The 13,386-nt window shown below is 41.3% G+C and overlaps 1 protein-coding gene across 2 annotated transcripts in view; it reads left to right on the top strand.

The window, feature by feature from the left end:
• ctnna2 (catenin (cadherin-associated protein), alpha 2) overlaps window positions 1-13,386 on the top strand; it is a 238,571-nt gene that overhangs the window by 193,688 nt on the left and 31,497 nt on the right. For both annotated transcript variants that reach the window (XM_086120279.1, XM_086120280.1), the window contains 4 exons: window positions 3,207-3,299; window positions 3,881-4,037; window positions 4,116-4,316; window positions 12,854-13,005. In XM_086120279.1, coding sequence (XP_085976405.1) covers window positions 3,207-3,299; window positions 3,881-4,037; window positions 4,116-4,316; window positions 12,854-13,005 — 603 coding nt within the window. The remainder of the gene's footprint in view (window positions 1-3,206; window positions 3,300-3,880; window positions 4,038-4,115; window positions 4,317-12,853; window positions 13,006-13,386) is intronic.

The raw sequence follows: 13,386 nt of genomic DNA, 5'->3' as shown, positions 1-13,386 counted from the left end.
TAAATAATGGAATGCCACAACAGAGCAGTGCAAAATTACTGTCCCATTCAGTATTTTCCACCTGCATTGTATTGGTCACCTGACACACGAATCAAAGTCGAGCTGAAATGTTGCGCCCAAACGTCAGCTTCTTTCATCGTTAATGCTCTCAATACTCTGAATGGTCAGACCAAGGACTGTGAGTCAACTCCTCACAGATTTAATCACCAGAAAGATGGTACCAGGATGAGACGAGAATGATAGCAGATGTGGCTGAAGATTTTATTTGTCCAAAATGATTCCCCGTACTTTTTCACTCTGTCACTCCCGGACAGGGAGTGACATAGCCTAAACAAATGTCAGTATGTGCGGCAAACTTGGCCTTATAATGTTTTCACTGGTCTAAGTGTGCACAAAGGGAATGCAAGGACATAGAATCATGGAAAGGTCACAGCAATAAACAAATCAGATCAAGTTCTAATCATGTGCCAACGAAGACAAAGTCTAACAGAGTCATGCCTCAAGGATGGCAGTAGTCATACTCACATCCTAAGATTGACAAACAGACAATTATCACTTTTATGCAACAATAGATAAAATGGTTAAAAGCATGCTTTTTTTCCGTCTTTCAAACTGAGCTTTCGTCTTGTAAAAACGGAGACAAACAATCAACAATGGTGGGGTTGTCCTTTGCCTCTTGTGTCACTCTTCTCGTCTTTGTTGAATTCAGCTTAAATGTTCCAAAAATGGAACCTTGCTGAAGAAGTGAACAGAATTGTAACATCAGAATGAATTAGCTGAATGATTGGTGGGGTTTTTTTTTCCTTCCATGTTAACAAAGATTTTTATCACGGCAAATCAAGATCACGATTGAGCAAAACCGTATCTTCCCCAAAAATGCAAAAAGGAGACCCATGATGTACGATTGATGTAGTTTACAATGTCAAACCATTCCCAGGAGTCCTTTTAACACGTGATATGTTGAAAATCCACAATTCCAGCATGCTTTACACATGCTGTTGGTTGTCTTGCTGAAATCAACCTGTTTTAGAATATCTCATGTACATTGGCCAGCCCTCAGTCCACCACATATTTTCATGAACATGACGACCGGCGTCGGAACCTGATCTTTGTGATTATAGAGGCCTCATTTTGCGAGCAAGTGCGTGTGTAACAGCAAGCAGGCGAGTGCTCACTCCGCCTTTTGCTTTTACTTTCAGAGGCTGTGACCCGGAATGTGTGTGTGGGGCGGGGTGGCATTTTAAGACTTGATAGATGACTATTTGTATGGAAGTCAAAGTGTGTTAACCACAATATGACCCTTTTAATTTAATTTTATGAGGTCTCAAGATGAAACCAGCAACCTTCAATTTGTGGACGCTAACCCCTGCTATTTGCTCCGCCTAATGTTCAAAAAGTTCAGCGATTCATCCACAGATCTTTCATGCACATGGAGACTGTGACTTTATACATACAGTAGAATGGCAATAAAGGTAGACAGTTCGGACATTGTTTGATTGATTAGCCACCTTCTATGCTCTTTGACGCAACCATTTCAATCAATTTCCAGTTACCCGGCTCCATTTAGGTGATTTAGATAGCATGGCAAAAGAATGCCCATCCTTTCAAATGCAGTGGAGGCCTTCATCAAATTAGAATTGAAGAGATTATTCAAGGCCGAGTGAAATGACAAAATCAATAGTTCAACGCTAAAATGAAGAATGATCATTCGGAGGGGATCACACTTTTGACTGCACATTCCCCATCCATCTCACCTTCTCGACTGATTTGCGCTCCTTTCTCCTATCTAAGGTACAAACACACACACACACACACACACACACACACACACACACACACACACACACACACACACACACACACACGCAAAGCCAAAGCACTTTCTTAGATAATTAGGAGTTTGGCTGATGTTGCAGCCTTGGACCTTTTCCAGCTCTGTGCGTTGGTTAAGAGGCAGTGGGAGTGGGTCTATTGGGCTTCTCTCCAGCCTCCACAAAGCTCTTTACCTCTCACACTCACGTGGGTCTGTGGCGAAATAAGCACAGGGATGAAACTGGGTCTTACTGCAATTAGATGGTAAATTGGACAACAAACGCATAAAATATGATGCACCTTTTGAGGGCATAAAAATGCATGGCCCCAATGCAAAACATTCTATTAAATTGTTTCCCAAAGTGATCTTCATTTTACCACTCACGTTCATGTGAAAAGTGCCACCTTTCTTCCCCTCTCTCTTTTTCACCCACACTCACACACAGACTCTTTAAACACTTCCACACACGCTCGCATAAAAGGACGGCAATCCATCACTGCGCTCATTGCTGTCATGAGGAAAGAGACAGAGCTCTAAGCCAGAGTCGTCTAACACAAATTTGATTTCGTTCAATTTGCCTCAAACAGTGACATGTGAGCACTAGCAGCGCTAATGCAGACTGGCACCCTTGTTGCTAACAGCCATGTCTTTGGCTCTTTCAAACAACTGGCCATCTTCGCACTGTAGCTTTTTTTTTGTTCCATTCTACAGTGTGAAGTGATGAAAATGATCGGAGACTGATCCTGCCTAATGGTATGTTGACTTCACTTGCTCATAAAGAAGACGCAAGAGATGTAAAAGTTTATTATTGCAGGTTTTAAACTCGTGTTTATGCCACAAACAACAAAATAGCACATAATGCCAGGGGAAATGGGTATCACGATTAGCCTGACCTGCAGTTAAATGGACTACACTGACTTGTGTCTGGAATTTAAATTTTTACAAGCATAAAGTGCCTCGTTACAGCAAGCGAATGGGACGGCTCACTGGTGGTCATGGGTCGCAAGCGCGTTCGAGATGGCAACTTATAAAGCTTACACTTCTTTATCCAGGTTAGCATACTTTATGCTTTCTGTGGCTATTGACATATTATCCGTGCATACCATGTACCGGTAGATATGGCTTGAGTTGAACTCAGCATTTATGACATTATTTTTTTCTGAGTAAAGTGTGACACTACCCCCTGTCCTCAGACGTACAAAACAGAAGAATGCAATGTGTGGGGCTTCCTCTCAAATTGCAAAAACATACATGGTAGTTTCATTGATGACTAAATTGTCCATTTGTGTGAATGTGAGAGTTGCAACAGACTGCCCATGAGAGCAAATGCATGGATGGATGAAATAGCGCAGATGTGATTTTTTCCCCGTTTTGTTTGTCTTTCATTATTCAGGTGGCCAACTTGGCTTGCTCCATTTCTAATAATGAAGAGGGTGTCAAGCTGGTTCGAATGGCTGCAACCCAAATTGATAGCCTTTGTCCACAGGTGAGTTTTTGTTCCCCATGTCGTAAAGCATTCGCACAAGTCCTGCGTTGAGTGCTTATGTCTATAAGGCATTTTAAAAGGATCCATGTTTTTTTTTTTTTTTTTTTTTAAAACAAATCGATTGTAGCTGAGACTTAAAGAATCCAAGATGGCAGAATGGGGGAGCCATCCATCAATAATGTGTAGGAGGATTTTATAGTGCTGTTTCTCAAGATGTAAGCACCAGTGGAAGTTAAAATCAATCCATTGTTTCCAGGGTTAACAGTGGGCCTTTTTCTCAGAGGACCCAACTTTGTGTGAAACAAATAAAATGATGAGGTTTCAAATTCATATGGATTATCTGATGCGCAGTAGTATCCCTCTGTACATTAAGGGAGAAGGATAGCGTTTAACTTTGAAAAGCTTAACCCCGACAGAGTATGTACAAGCATTAAACTTTCTGGCTGAAGATCTTGCTGGACAATTAAATATTACATTTTAAAGTACTTGAAAAACATGGGTAAAATGACAACTTATAGAGCATCAATTTTGCTTTCAACGCGGAGAGCCAGTGGGATTGGACAGTTTCTCTGTCTTGACAGGTTATCAATGCTGCCCTCACTTTGGCTGCCAGACCTCAGAGTAAAGTAGCCCAGGACAACATGGATGTTTTCAAGGACCAGTGGGAGAAACAAGTGCGCATCTTGACCGAAGCCGTGGATGACATCACTTCGGTGGATGACTTCCTGTCTGTGTCAGGTATAAACCCAGTGGAGAGTGGTCAAATGAGAAGACGTCGTTCAGTTCCACTGACTGTTTATTTACGCCTCTTTCAAGAAAACCACATCCTTGAGGATGTAAACAAATGCGTCATCGCGCTTCAAGAGGGAGACGTGGACACTCTGGACCGAACAGCCGGAGCGATTAGGGGCCGAGCTGCTCGAGTTGTGCATATTATAAATGCGGAGATGGAGAACTATGAACCGGGCGTCTACACTGAGCGTGTGCTGGAGTCCATCAAGCTTCTTTCTGAAACTGGTTAGTACATTACAAATGCACTCACGTTTAATTCAAGGTGTATTCTTTGTTACCGGTAGTGTTTTGGCACCAATTGTCTTACTTCTTACCCGCTCTGTGATTTTTCATTTGAATGTCTCTTCCAACAGCAGCAGCAGTTCAATTGCCTAGCAATACGACAACAAATGATTTGCACGTTGCCAGGCAGAGTTCTTAGAACTCAATCGTTCGGGGCTCATCTGCATGTTAAAACAATAAAAGTGGCATTGCCAACCACCCTCATTAGTCTGTTTGAAAAACATTGATTGTGTTCGACATTTTCATGCAAATTGAGTGGCTTTTGTCCGTCTCCCAGTGACGTCAGTAAATTATGAACACTGACATCATGACACTGAACATCAAGGCAGGTGGCCTTGATGTTCAGTGTCCCAAAATCCGTTATTTGGCTGTTTTACCATCCCTGGATGCCACCTGTCCACGTTGGTGTGCCCTTGGGTTTACTCATTTCATCTTCTGTGATTTATTTATTTATTTTTATATCATAGATGTATACTTCCTTGTCCGGGCGAACTGCTGGTAATCTGAAGACTACAGCAGGATCCAAAAGATGTACCAGCAAAAAGTGGTAGACTTTCATGATGCACCATTTGCAGTGGCAGAATAAGCAAATGGGAAGAGCTGAGATGGCATTTAATAGTTACCTGTCTGTGCGATTCAAATCAGATTGCAATCCCACTTCTCGGGAAGACAGCCCTCTGTATGGTTTGATTCTTGATTGTCACCCACAGGTTCCTCGTTTCCTTCTGTCGCTCCCATTATTGCCACTTATCTATACTATACGATACAATATCTATTGTTTCCCTTGTTGCGACCATGTGCCGGGGATAAATGGCAAACCAATGATCTATCCTTGCAGCGAGTTGATAAGTTGCGAACAGCATCAGTTAAGCCACGTGCTCACACAGTCATCCGTCTGAGTCTCATCTGGCACTGACACCCCCCATAATGGACCTCCTGCAGCACTAGTTCAATGCTGTCATAGGCACATTCGCTTCTATTATTGCATGGTTCTCTTCATTTGATTGAGGTATTTAATTGATAAAGTACAGTGGGCACTTAAGGTTAATTTCATATGACGATAACCTTGTCTCACATTAAGACGATAATATTCTGCTGCTGTTCCATTAATCCTCCATGAAGTAGCGAGCTTGAGTTAACAGCAGCATCGGACTTGTCATTGTGTTCTATGTGTATTTCTTTTTCGTTGAGTTTGTCGTCGTCATTTTTAGGGATCTTATCTAACACATACGGTTGCATCACGCACCGTATTCCCCAGAGCTTTGACTGAAAAATACAGTCAGCTTCCCTACGATATTGATTGTTGAAGTCGTACAACACACTGTCGCTTAGCACATAGCATTCTATCCAAGTGGCAGTAAAAGTCACAATAAAAGATGCCTGAACATTTTCTGTTGGTTTCAGAGCTGCACTGCACTAGATAAAAGAGTATGTGGGTATATTTACTCTTAGTGTCATGTTCAGTCTGCTTTGGTTCGAGGAATATTTGTGTCCGTTAAATTATCTATTAACTGCTAAACTGCATTGGTTGGTGTAAATTAGGGGAGTCTTAATTACATGGTGACATTGGAATGATGCAGCAGGGAAATACTAAACATGACTCCCCCATGTTGGCTCTTGAATGTAAAAAAAAAAGAAAAAAGAAAAATGAACTTTTTGTTTTCTGGTCTAAGTTTAGTGTTTCTAGCTGGGCTGTTTTTAAGGGCTACAATGCACAATTGATCTGGACCATGAAGCACTTATTGATCCTCCTGAACTTTTGCTTCCCTCACTCCGTCAAAGGTCTGAAGTCTATGGATTTGATCACAGTCAAGGGGAAATCTATAGCTGTGGGAAAGATGATTCAATGTCGCTGAACAAAGGATAGGGATGCAGGACCACACACTTTTAGAGGGTACAAAGTCCAATTAACTCAACTCTTCCAGAAAATCAATAGCTGTCACCAACGATTTCACTAAGTGTTTCGAGCTTTTTGTGGAATTCATTGATGTGATGTCCTCCCCCATTCTCCTTTCTTTGTGGTGCGCATGCTTCAAACATTTACTCTGGAATATCTAGTATGTGCCAAGTGGACCAAAGCATTGATATGGATTTGTTCAACTATTCAACGATAATCATTAAACTCGTGTCTTACTTATTTACCTTCAAGACATGTTGGAGAATTTTATGCTTCCAACCTTGAGGGAACAGTTTGAGGAACAACCTGAGAGCCCTGATCCCAATCCCATCCAGCCAGGTCCACGCTCAGGTCAATGTCACTGACCTCAGACCTCGCAAATCCCCTTTGAGATGAATCATCAACGTTTCCTCAGACACACTGACTAACTAGAATATCTCTCAAGAGACGTTCGCAAAGACCCGAACAATCTTAGACATTCGTCATTAACCTTTGACATGTGAGACCGGATTGTTCCATGACCAGCAGATGCAGCTTCATCTGCTCAACCTGGCTGGTCACTGCCCTATTTGGCCCCAATGCAAGTGGACCATATTGTGAAAGAATAAAAATTAATTATTGCATGTTCGGTTTTGTTCGGATTCTCACCAAAATGTGACACATCCCATCTACCGATGTGGCAATTGTTTATGGGTTTTATGTTTCATAAATATCTTAGTTGCCATTGAATGGACTCTCCCTCACCCAGCCTATGTGTATGCATCCATCTCTGTTTGCATGTGACCGGTTGTCATTTAACTTTGTCTTTGTTTACGTCCATGACTACTTGTCCATCTTTGTGACAATATCCACATCAACACTAGGACACTTATCACAACTGCCTAACCTCTGACCTTGTCTCAATTTGTCCTATATTGAATGTGATCAGATGAATGGGCCGGCCAAATACTTGCAGCCAAGGCACACAACTCTTGTGTGTGTATAGCTGAGCCATAGATTCTTGACAGACAATCTACACATCGGCCCAGGATTGAATCGTGTCCTTGAGAGGAGGAGGAATCAATAGCTTAATGGGGAAGTGGTTACGGTCAAACTCCTCTTCCTCCCTTCTTCTTACAAGACACTTTTCTGCGCACTACTGTAACTCCCCATGTTTAAACTAATCTCCTCTGCAAAAAGAGGGTGGCACATTTTAAAGTCAATAATTAATGTGGTGCCTGGAGAGGGTAGATTAAAAAAACTGATAAATGGCCTAACTTAGTGTGCCATTACAAGAGGTGCGGTGGCATTACTCCTAGTTATTACATTGGGGCATGTTAAATGGGATTTAGTCAGTAATTATAGTGAGTAATAACACATACTGCATTCTCCCCGTGGCCCACATGTCATGCCTGTACATTTGGGGATCATTGTAACGGAAAGAGAGCCGTTTCATACTGTCTGTTAGCCAAAATCGTTCAAAAATGGTGTTCCCTTTTCAAAAGGTAAGCACAGTGCTATGTGGAGTGGATGTTTAACCCTTTCGTCCAGCCTGTAATGTGACAACATGATAAGCTGTCCACTTAGTAACCGCTGTCCATGAAAGGGTTCAAGCATACCGAGGTGACATTTGTTTAACCCTTAGATGCATGAGTGACTGGACCCTACACTCTTCCATAGGTGGGTGAAAAATGACCCATAATACAATCAATGCTTTTTTTAGACATTTTTGTCATTTTGGTTAAGAATAATCACTTGTATAAAATTTAGTAATATATTTAGGACCATACAGGAATGATTTCATATTTGAAATATCTTTATTTTTAATTTTTTAACATTTTTGAAAAAATAAAAATTACCCAGAACAGCAATAGAAAAATGTGAACATCCATTTTGTGTGCGTGTGTGTGTGTGTGTGTGCGCGCGTCTGTCTGTCTGTCTGTCTGTGTGTATGCATTGCCTGTTTTGCCTTCTTGTCTCATCACTATATGCAATTCAGACAAACTACCCGTTTCTGGCAGTGATCATTGCACACAGGTACATTGCATTTCCCACACCTATTGCTGACTTTGCGATCTTTGTTACTTGGGCAGATCTGACACCTTTTTCTCTTTGGTTGGCCCTGTGTATTTGTTTCCTGTGTCTGGGTGGTGGCTTTTGTCACCCCGCACCTTTTCATTGCGTCAATAATCGGGATTTGCAGTTGGGTGCAGCTTTCCAGTCGACTCCTCATGTGTGGTGTGACAAGCTCCTTTGACAGCTCTTTGAGGAACAGCCGTCGTGCATTGGTGATGCCACTCTTAAAATATGGGTGCTGAGCCATGAAAAAGGTGTAGGCAATTAGGGTGCCGATGTCAATTATGTTGTACCATCGCACCATGGGCCACCTCTGTGTTTGCCACTTGCACGTGTAGTTGCCAACCATCTGGTCAATGGTGTCTACACCTCCATTCGTCTCGTTGTAAAATTTGATCACTTCTGTTTTTTTCTTTTTGCTATGTTCATCCACTGCTTTATCGTGGTGCATCGTGCTCAGGAGCACAACAGCTTTTCCTTTCTTTCTGACATAGCTGACCATGGTAAGGCTGTCGTTGAATCCAAACTCTGTGCTGTAAACCTCCCAGGACTTGGAAGACTTCATCAGAGGAGGGATGTCTGGCTTGTTCTGACGTAGAGTCCCCACAATAGTGAGCTCCTTCTCCAGGAGATGCTGCGCGAGTGGCACACTGGTGAAAAAGTTATCCATGGTGATGTTGCGACCGGTGTTTCTAAATCTACCACACACCTGCTGGACAATGTTTTCGCCCAGATTCTTCTGAACGTCTTCCCCTGGTTGTCTCCCCGTGTAAACTATACCATCTATTGCATAGGGGATGCGTGCATCACAAACCCAGAAGATCTTTAGGCCGTACTTAGCAGGCTTGCTTGACATGTACTGTAGAAACTTGCACCTACCCCTGAATGGCACAAGCTGTTCGTCCACAGTGACACAATCACTGGGGATGAATCGCTGTCTGCAGTTGACCAGGAACAGGTCCCATACATAGCGGAAGGCTGCCATATGATCTGTTTCCAGGCGGAAGGCCAATTCAAATCAAATGAAGACAATACTTAGACGTATCAGCTCTTACAGTGTAAAATAATCTTCCTGAGGGGTGACACTTCTGATATTATAGTCTGCGTGGTCCGCAGTCAATGTATTGCTGACAGCCAAAGTTGATTAGAATCAGTGGTTCCCATTGGATTCCATAGAAAATGTACACAGGTCACTTTTAACCCATTTATGGAAACTTGGGGTAGCAATACAAAAACTGAAATTTCTTAAAATGTATAAAATGTAAGTTAAAATTGTGAATGACATTATATAAAAAAACTGGTTTTTTTTGAGGAATACCTGGAATATGAAATGATAATAAATTTTCAGTCCGAAGATAATTTAAGAAAAAAAACCTCACCAGGTCATTTTTGACCCACATATGCATCTAAGGGTTAAAGTAGTTGAATGGGGAGCTGTAAAATCAAACAAATATTACCGGTAGTATTGAATGACATATGGCAGCACGGCGAGTTGGTGGTTCGCAACTCCGCCTCAGTCGCGAGTTGTGGGTTTGAAAGTCTGTTAGAACTTCTCTGTTGAGAGGTTTTCCCGTTCACCCTGAGCTTGCCTGGGTTTTGTCCAGATACTCCGCAAAACATGCATGTTAGTTGAATGTAAATGTGAATGGTTGGTTGTCCAAACAGTTTATGTGCTGTGATTGACTGTCGACTAATCTGGGGTTTACCCGACCTCTCACCTCCAGTCAGCGGAGATAGGCTGCAGTTACCTGTGACTGAAATGAGGACAAGCAGTTTTGAACAAAGAATAGATGGTTGGTCCGTACTGTATTTTTTTTCAGTTAGGTACATTCTGCTTCCTGGTTGCGGTGGTCTTTATAAGGTGTTCAATTCATAAACCTGTTGTTAAGTAATAAAGCATTGTTCGGGCTTAACAATATAATTTTAAAAGACTCCATATGCACCGAGAGATACAGGCAAACATTTCCCATGCACTCAGGACTGATGCCGACGTGTGTATGATTGCTTTTGCAGTTCACTACTCAAACTGTGTTCGTGTGGAATTGAGGATGAGTTAAAAAAAAAGAGTTAAAAAATGGGTTGAGCTATTTAGAGCTTGTTAAACACCTCACAGGGGCACGCCATCTCTGCACTAGGGGTTCTTCATTGTTCTTGCGTAACTTCCTACTTAAAACTGTGCCTAAGCCTGGAGGGTGAAAAAATCCATTCCTACATGGTCACATTTAATTCCCTTCATCATTTCTCAACCGGAATGAGTGAAATTGCTCCTTACCATCAGCAACCTTGCTCATTAAGAGCTTGCAGAAATTTAAATATTTCTATTTAAAATGCCTTCCCAGCAATTCCCAAAAGCCTATTTTATGCTGCTCCACTAAGTGGATTAAACTAAATTAAAAATGAAGGAAGTGAGAGATTTTGTAGTGCCTTTTATGTTTGTTGAGACATAGCTTAATGCCAAAAGAGGTATGCCTCAAATGTGTACACCTGCAATGCTAGATGACTAATTGATTCAGGTCATTCATCTTCGATGAAGAGAAAGTCAGTCAAGATGAAAACAATCACACACATTGATGTGCGGGGACACCCGCTGAGCTGCCTGACTTGTTTGTTGTCATCTCTTCTACAACCTGATTAAAATTGTTACGGTTTCTGACAATTTTTACCAAAAACTATTCTGTCATCTCTTAATGAAAAAAAAACATGTTTTTCACAACATCATACACAAAGTAGCCTACCTTATAAAAGGAAAAAAAAATAGTACCCGGAAAATCATTGATGAATGGTCAGATGGAGGGAAACGACGGCAACATTTTGTATTATTATTGAAAAGCAATGACAGATGACAGACATAAATTTGAGAAAGTGCATGAGGGTTTGTGGGTTTATGTTTCAGAGATGAGGGGCACGAGTCATATGCCTTGACTCGTGTCAGATTCAATTAGCTGTTTTTGGACTTGCGACTTGCTGCCAAAAAACTTGGGAATGACTCGACTTGCCTTCGACCTGAACTATGTGATTTGACAAGGCATTTTGTTCATAATTGGACATCTAAACTTCACTAATGAACATGAAGATGTAGTTCATTCAATAAAAACTGGGATGAAATCTATGGACATTGAAGTTCTGATGAGCAAAGACGATAAAAATGATATGATTTTTTGGCACTGATTACCGCTCTCTCGTCCTCGCGCCATGCAGTGCAAAATAAGTTCTTGCGCAATTCACTGCGAAATCACACTTAGTCGTAAGGTATTGCGTGATTCATGGCAAAATGACACTGAGACTGTCTTGGTCTGTATTCAATAACAGTGTATGATTTTCAAATGAGGGTAGTTCGAGCGTGGGGGTTTTTTTTCTCCCCCTCTCCCTCCCTTGTTTCTTTCTGACTTTCGGGTTGAGTGAACGCTGGCGCGTTTTGGCTGCCGCTGCTCAACCCGTATTGTTTTGTGTTTTTTGTTATTGTAAAGTGTCCTTGGGTGTCTTGAAAGGCGCTTATAAATAAAATCTATTATTATTATTATTATTATTATTTTGATCTTTTGTATCAACAGCTACCGTTGTTCTCCTTTTGTAAGCTATCATTTCTAATTTCAGCACAATTCAACTGAACACGTAACAAGCATCGCCTCGGTCACCTCTGACCAACCTTTTTTTTTACAGGCAAATAGGAATTTTCTTTTTACTGCCTGGCTTTTGTTCCGCTCAAAGTGTGTTGATCATTTTTCCTCCTTAGGCCTTGTGATTTGACAGGCGAAGTTGGCTTTTTTTTTCTTCTTTGCAATAAATGGCACGGGAGCGTGTGCCACACAAACAGGAAACTCCAACCAACTGTGTACACAAAAACACACCTGCAATTTACAATCATTTCGTGGCAAAACACTAGTGATAGCTTCTCTAGCCTAGATGAAATCTTGCACAAGAGAGGCTGTACTGCGGTGAGATAATTTCACAATGTTAACAAAGGGGAAAACAGTTACAATACTCTGCAACTTCCACCACTTGTATGATTTTGATAATAATGGGGAGACAGCCAAATAAACAATGACCCAATCCTTGAACCAGCCTTTCAGAGCTCAGAGCTCACTTTGTTTTACCTGCTTATTTTGATTCTTTCTTTAGCACTCGTCAAGCTTTATACTTCAATCAAATTGTGTGTCGACGGCGTCGAGTCTTAAGTCACAATGTTAAGATGGCAAGTCAACCTCCTTTGAAAAGATAGCGATGCTGTTTTGTGACACATCTTTGCTCTGGTATCTGACTGTCAGGATGCTATTTTCAAATTCTCATTGGAGGTTGCATGATGCCACTTTTGGTTTGTTTGGTGGGACTATTTTTACTGCAGTAGTACAGAGTCTCCGTGCTGAGTGTATTTAAATATTCACCCGAACGATAATGCATGGTACTACTACTGGAATCGTTGGCACTTACTAAACGCAAAACAACATTTTGCACTGTATGTCAAATGGAGTGTCACGTTACTCCTCCCTGCAAAGTTTCTAAATCTCTCCCACACACTTTCTTCCTAAAGTCATGCCTCGTTTTGCCGAACAAGTGGAAGTAGCAATCGAGGCGCTGAGTACAAACCCACCACAGGCCTTTGAGGAGAATGAATTCATCGATGCATCCCGTTTGGTCTACGATGGTGTCCGGGACATCAGGAAAGCTGTCCTCATGATAAGGGTATGTCAATATGCTCCTCCATTTTGTCATATTAAAACCTGATACTCTGAAATGTTTGGATGCATTTTCTTCTGCCATAAAGCCTTTTTTTTAAATTACTTGTAACTTCATACTTTCTCGTCAAATTATATTTTATTGTGTTTGACTGTTTCAATTTAGTTTTCATGATTCTCATCATTTTGGCTTTTAATTTGCAGCTCCTAATACTCCTGTGTAGTAACGTTCGGAATGCAGAAAGCCATTTCTGGTTCAAATTTGCTGTTGAACAGTGTTATCTTTCAAAAACTGATGTGGATCCATCTGAAGCAATACATCATGTCGAAGATATGCTGTTCACAAGATTTTTCTGTTACGAATTTATTTATAGAAAATGACACGTAT

The sequence above is a fragment of the Hippocampus guttulatus genome, chromosome 9 (genome assembly GCF_054856545.1).
Source record: "Hippocampus guttulatus isolate MCC_2025c chromosome 9, RoL_Hgut_1.0, whole genome shotgun sequence".
Taxonomy (NCBI): Eukaryota; Metazoa; Chordata; class Actinopteri; order Syngnathiformes; family Syngnathidae; genus Hippocampus; species Hippocampus guttulatus.
Note: the sequence above shows the minus strand (reverse complement) of the source record. Positions and strands in the feature narration are given on the sequence as shown.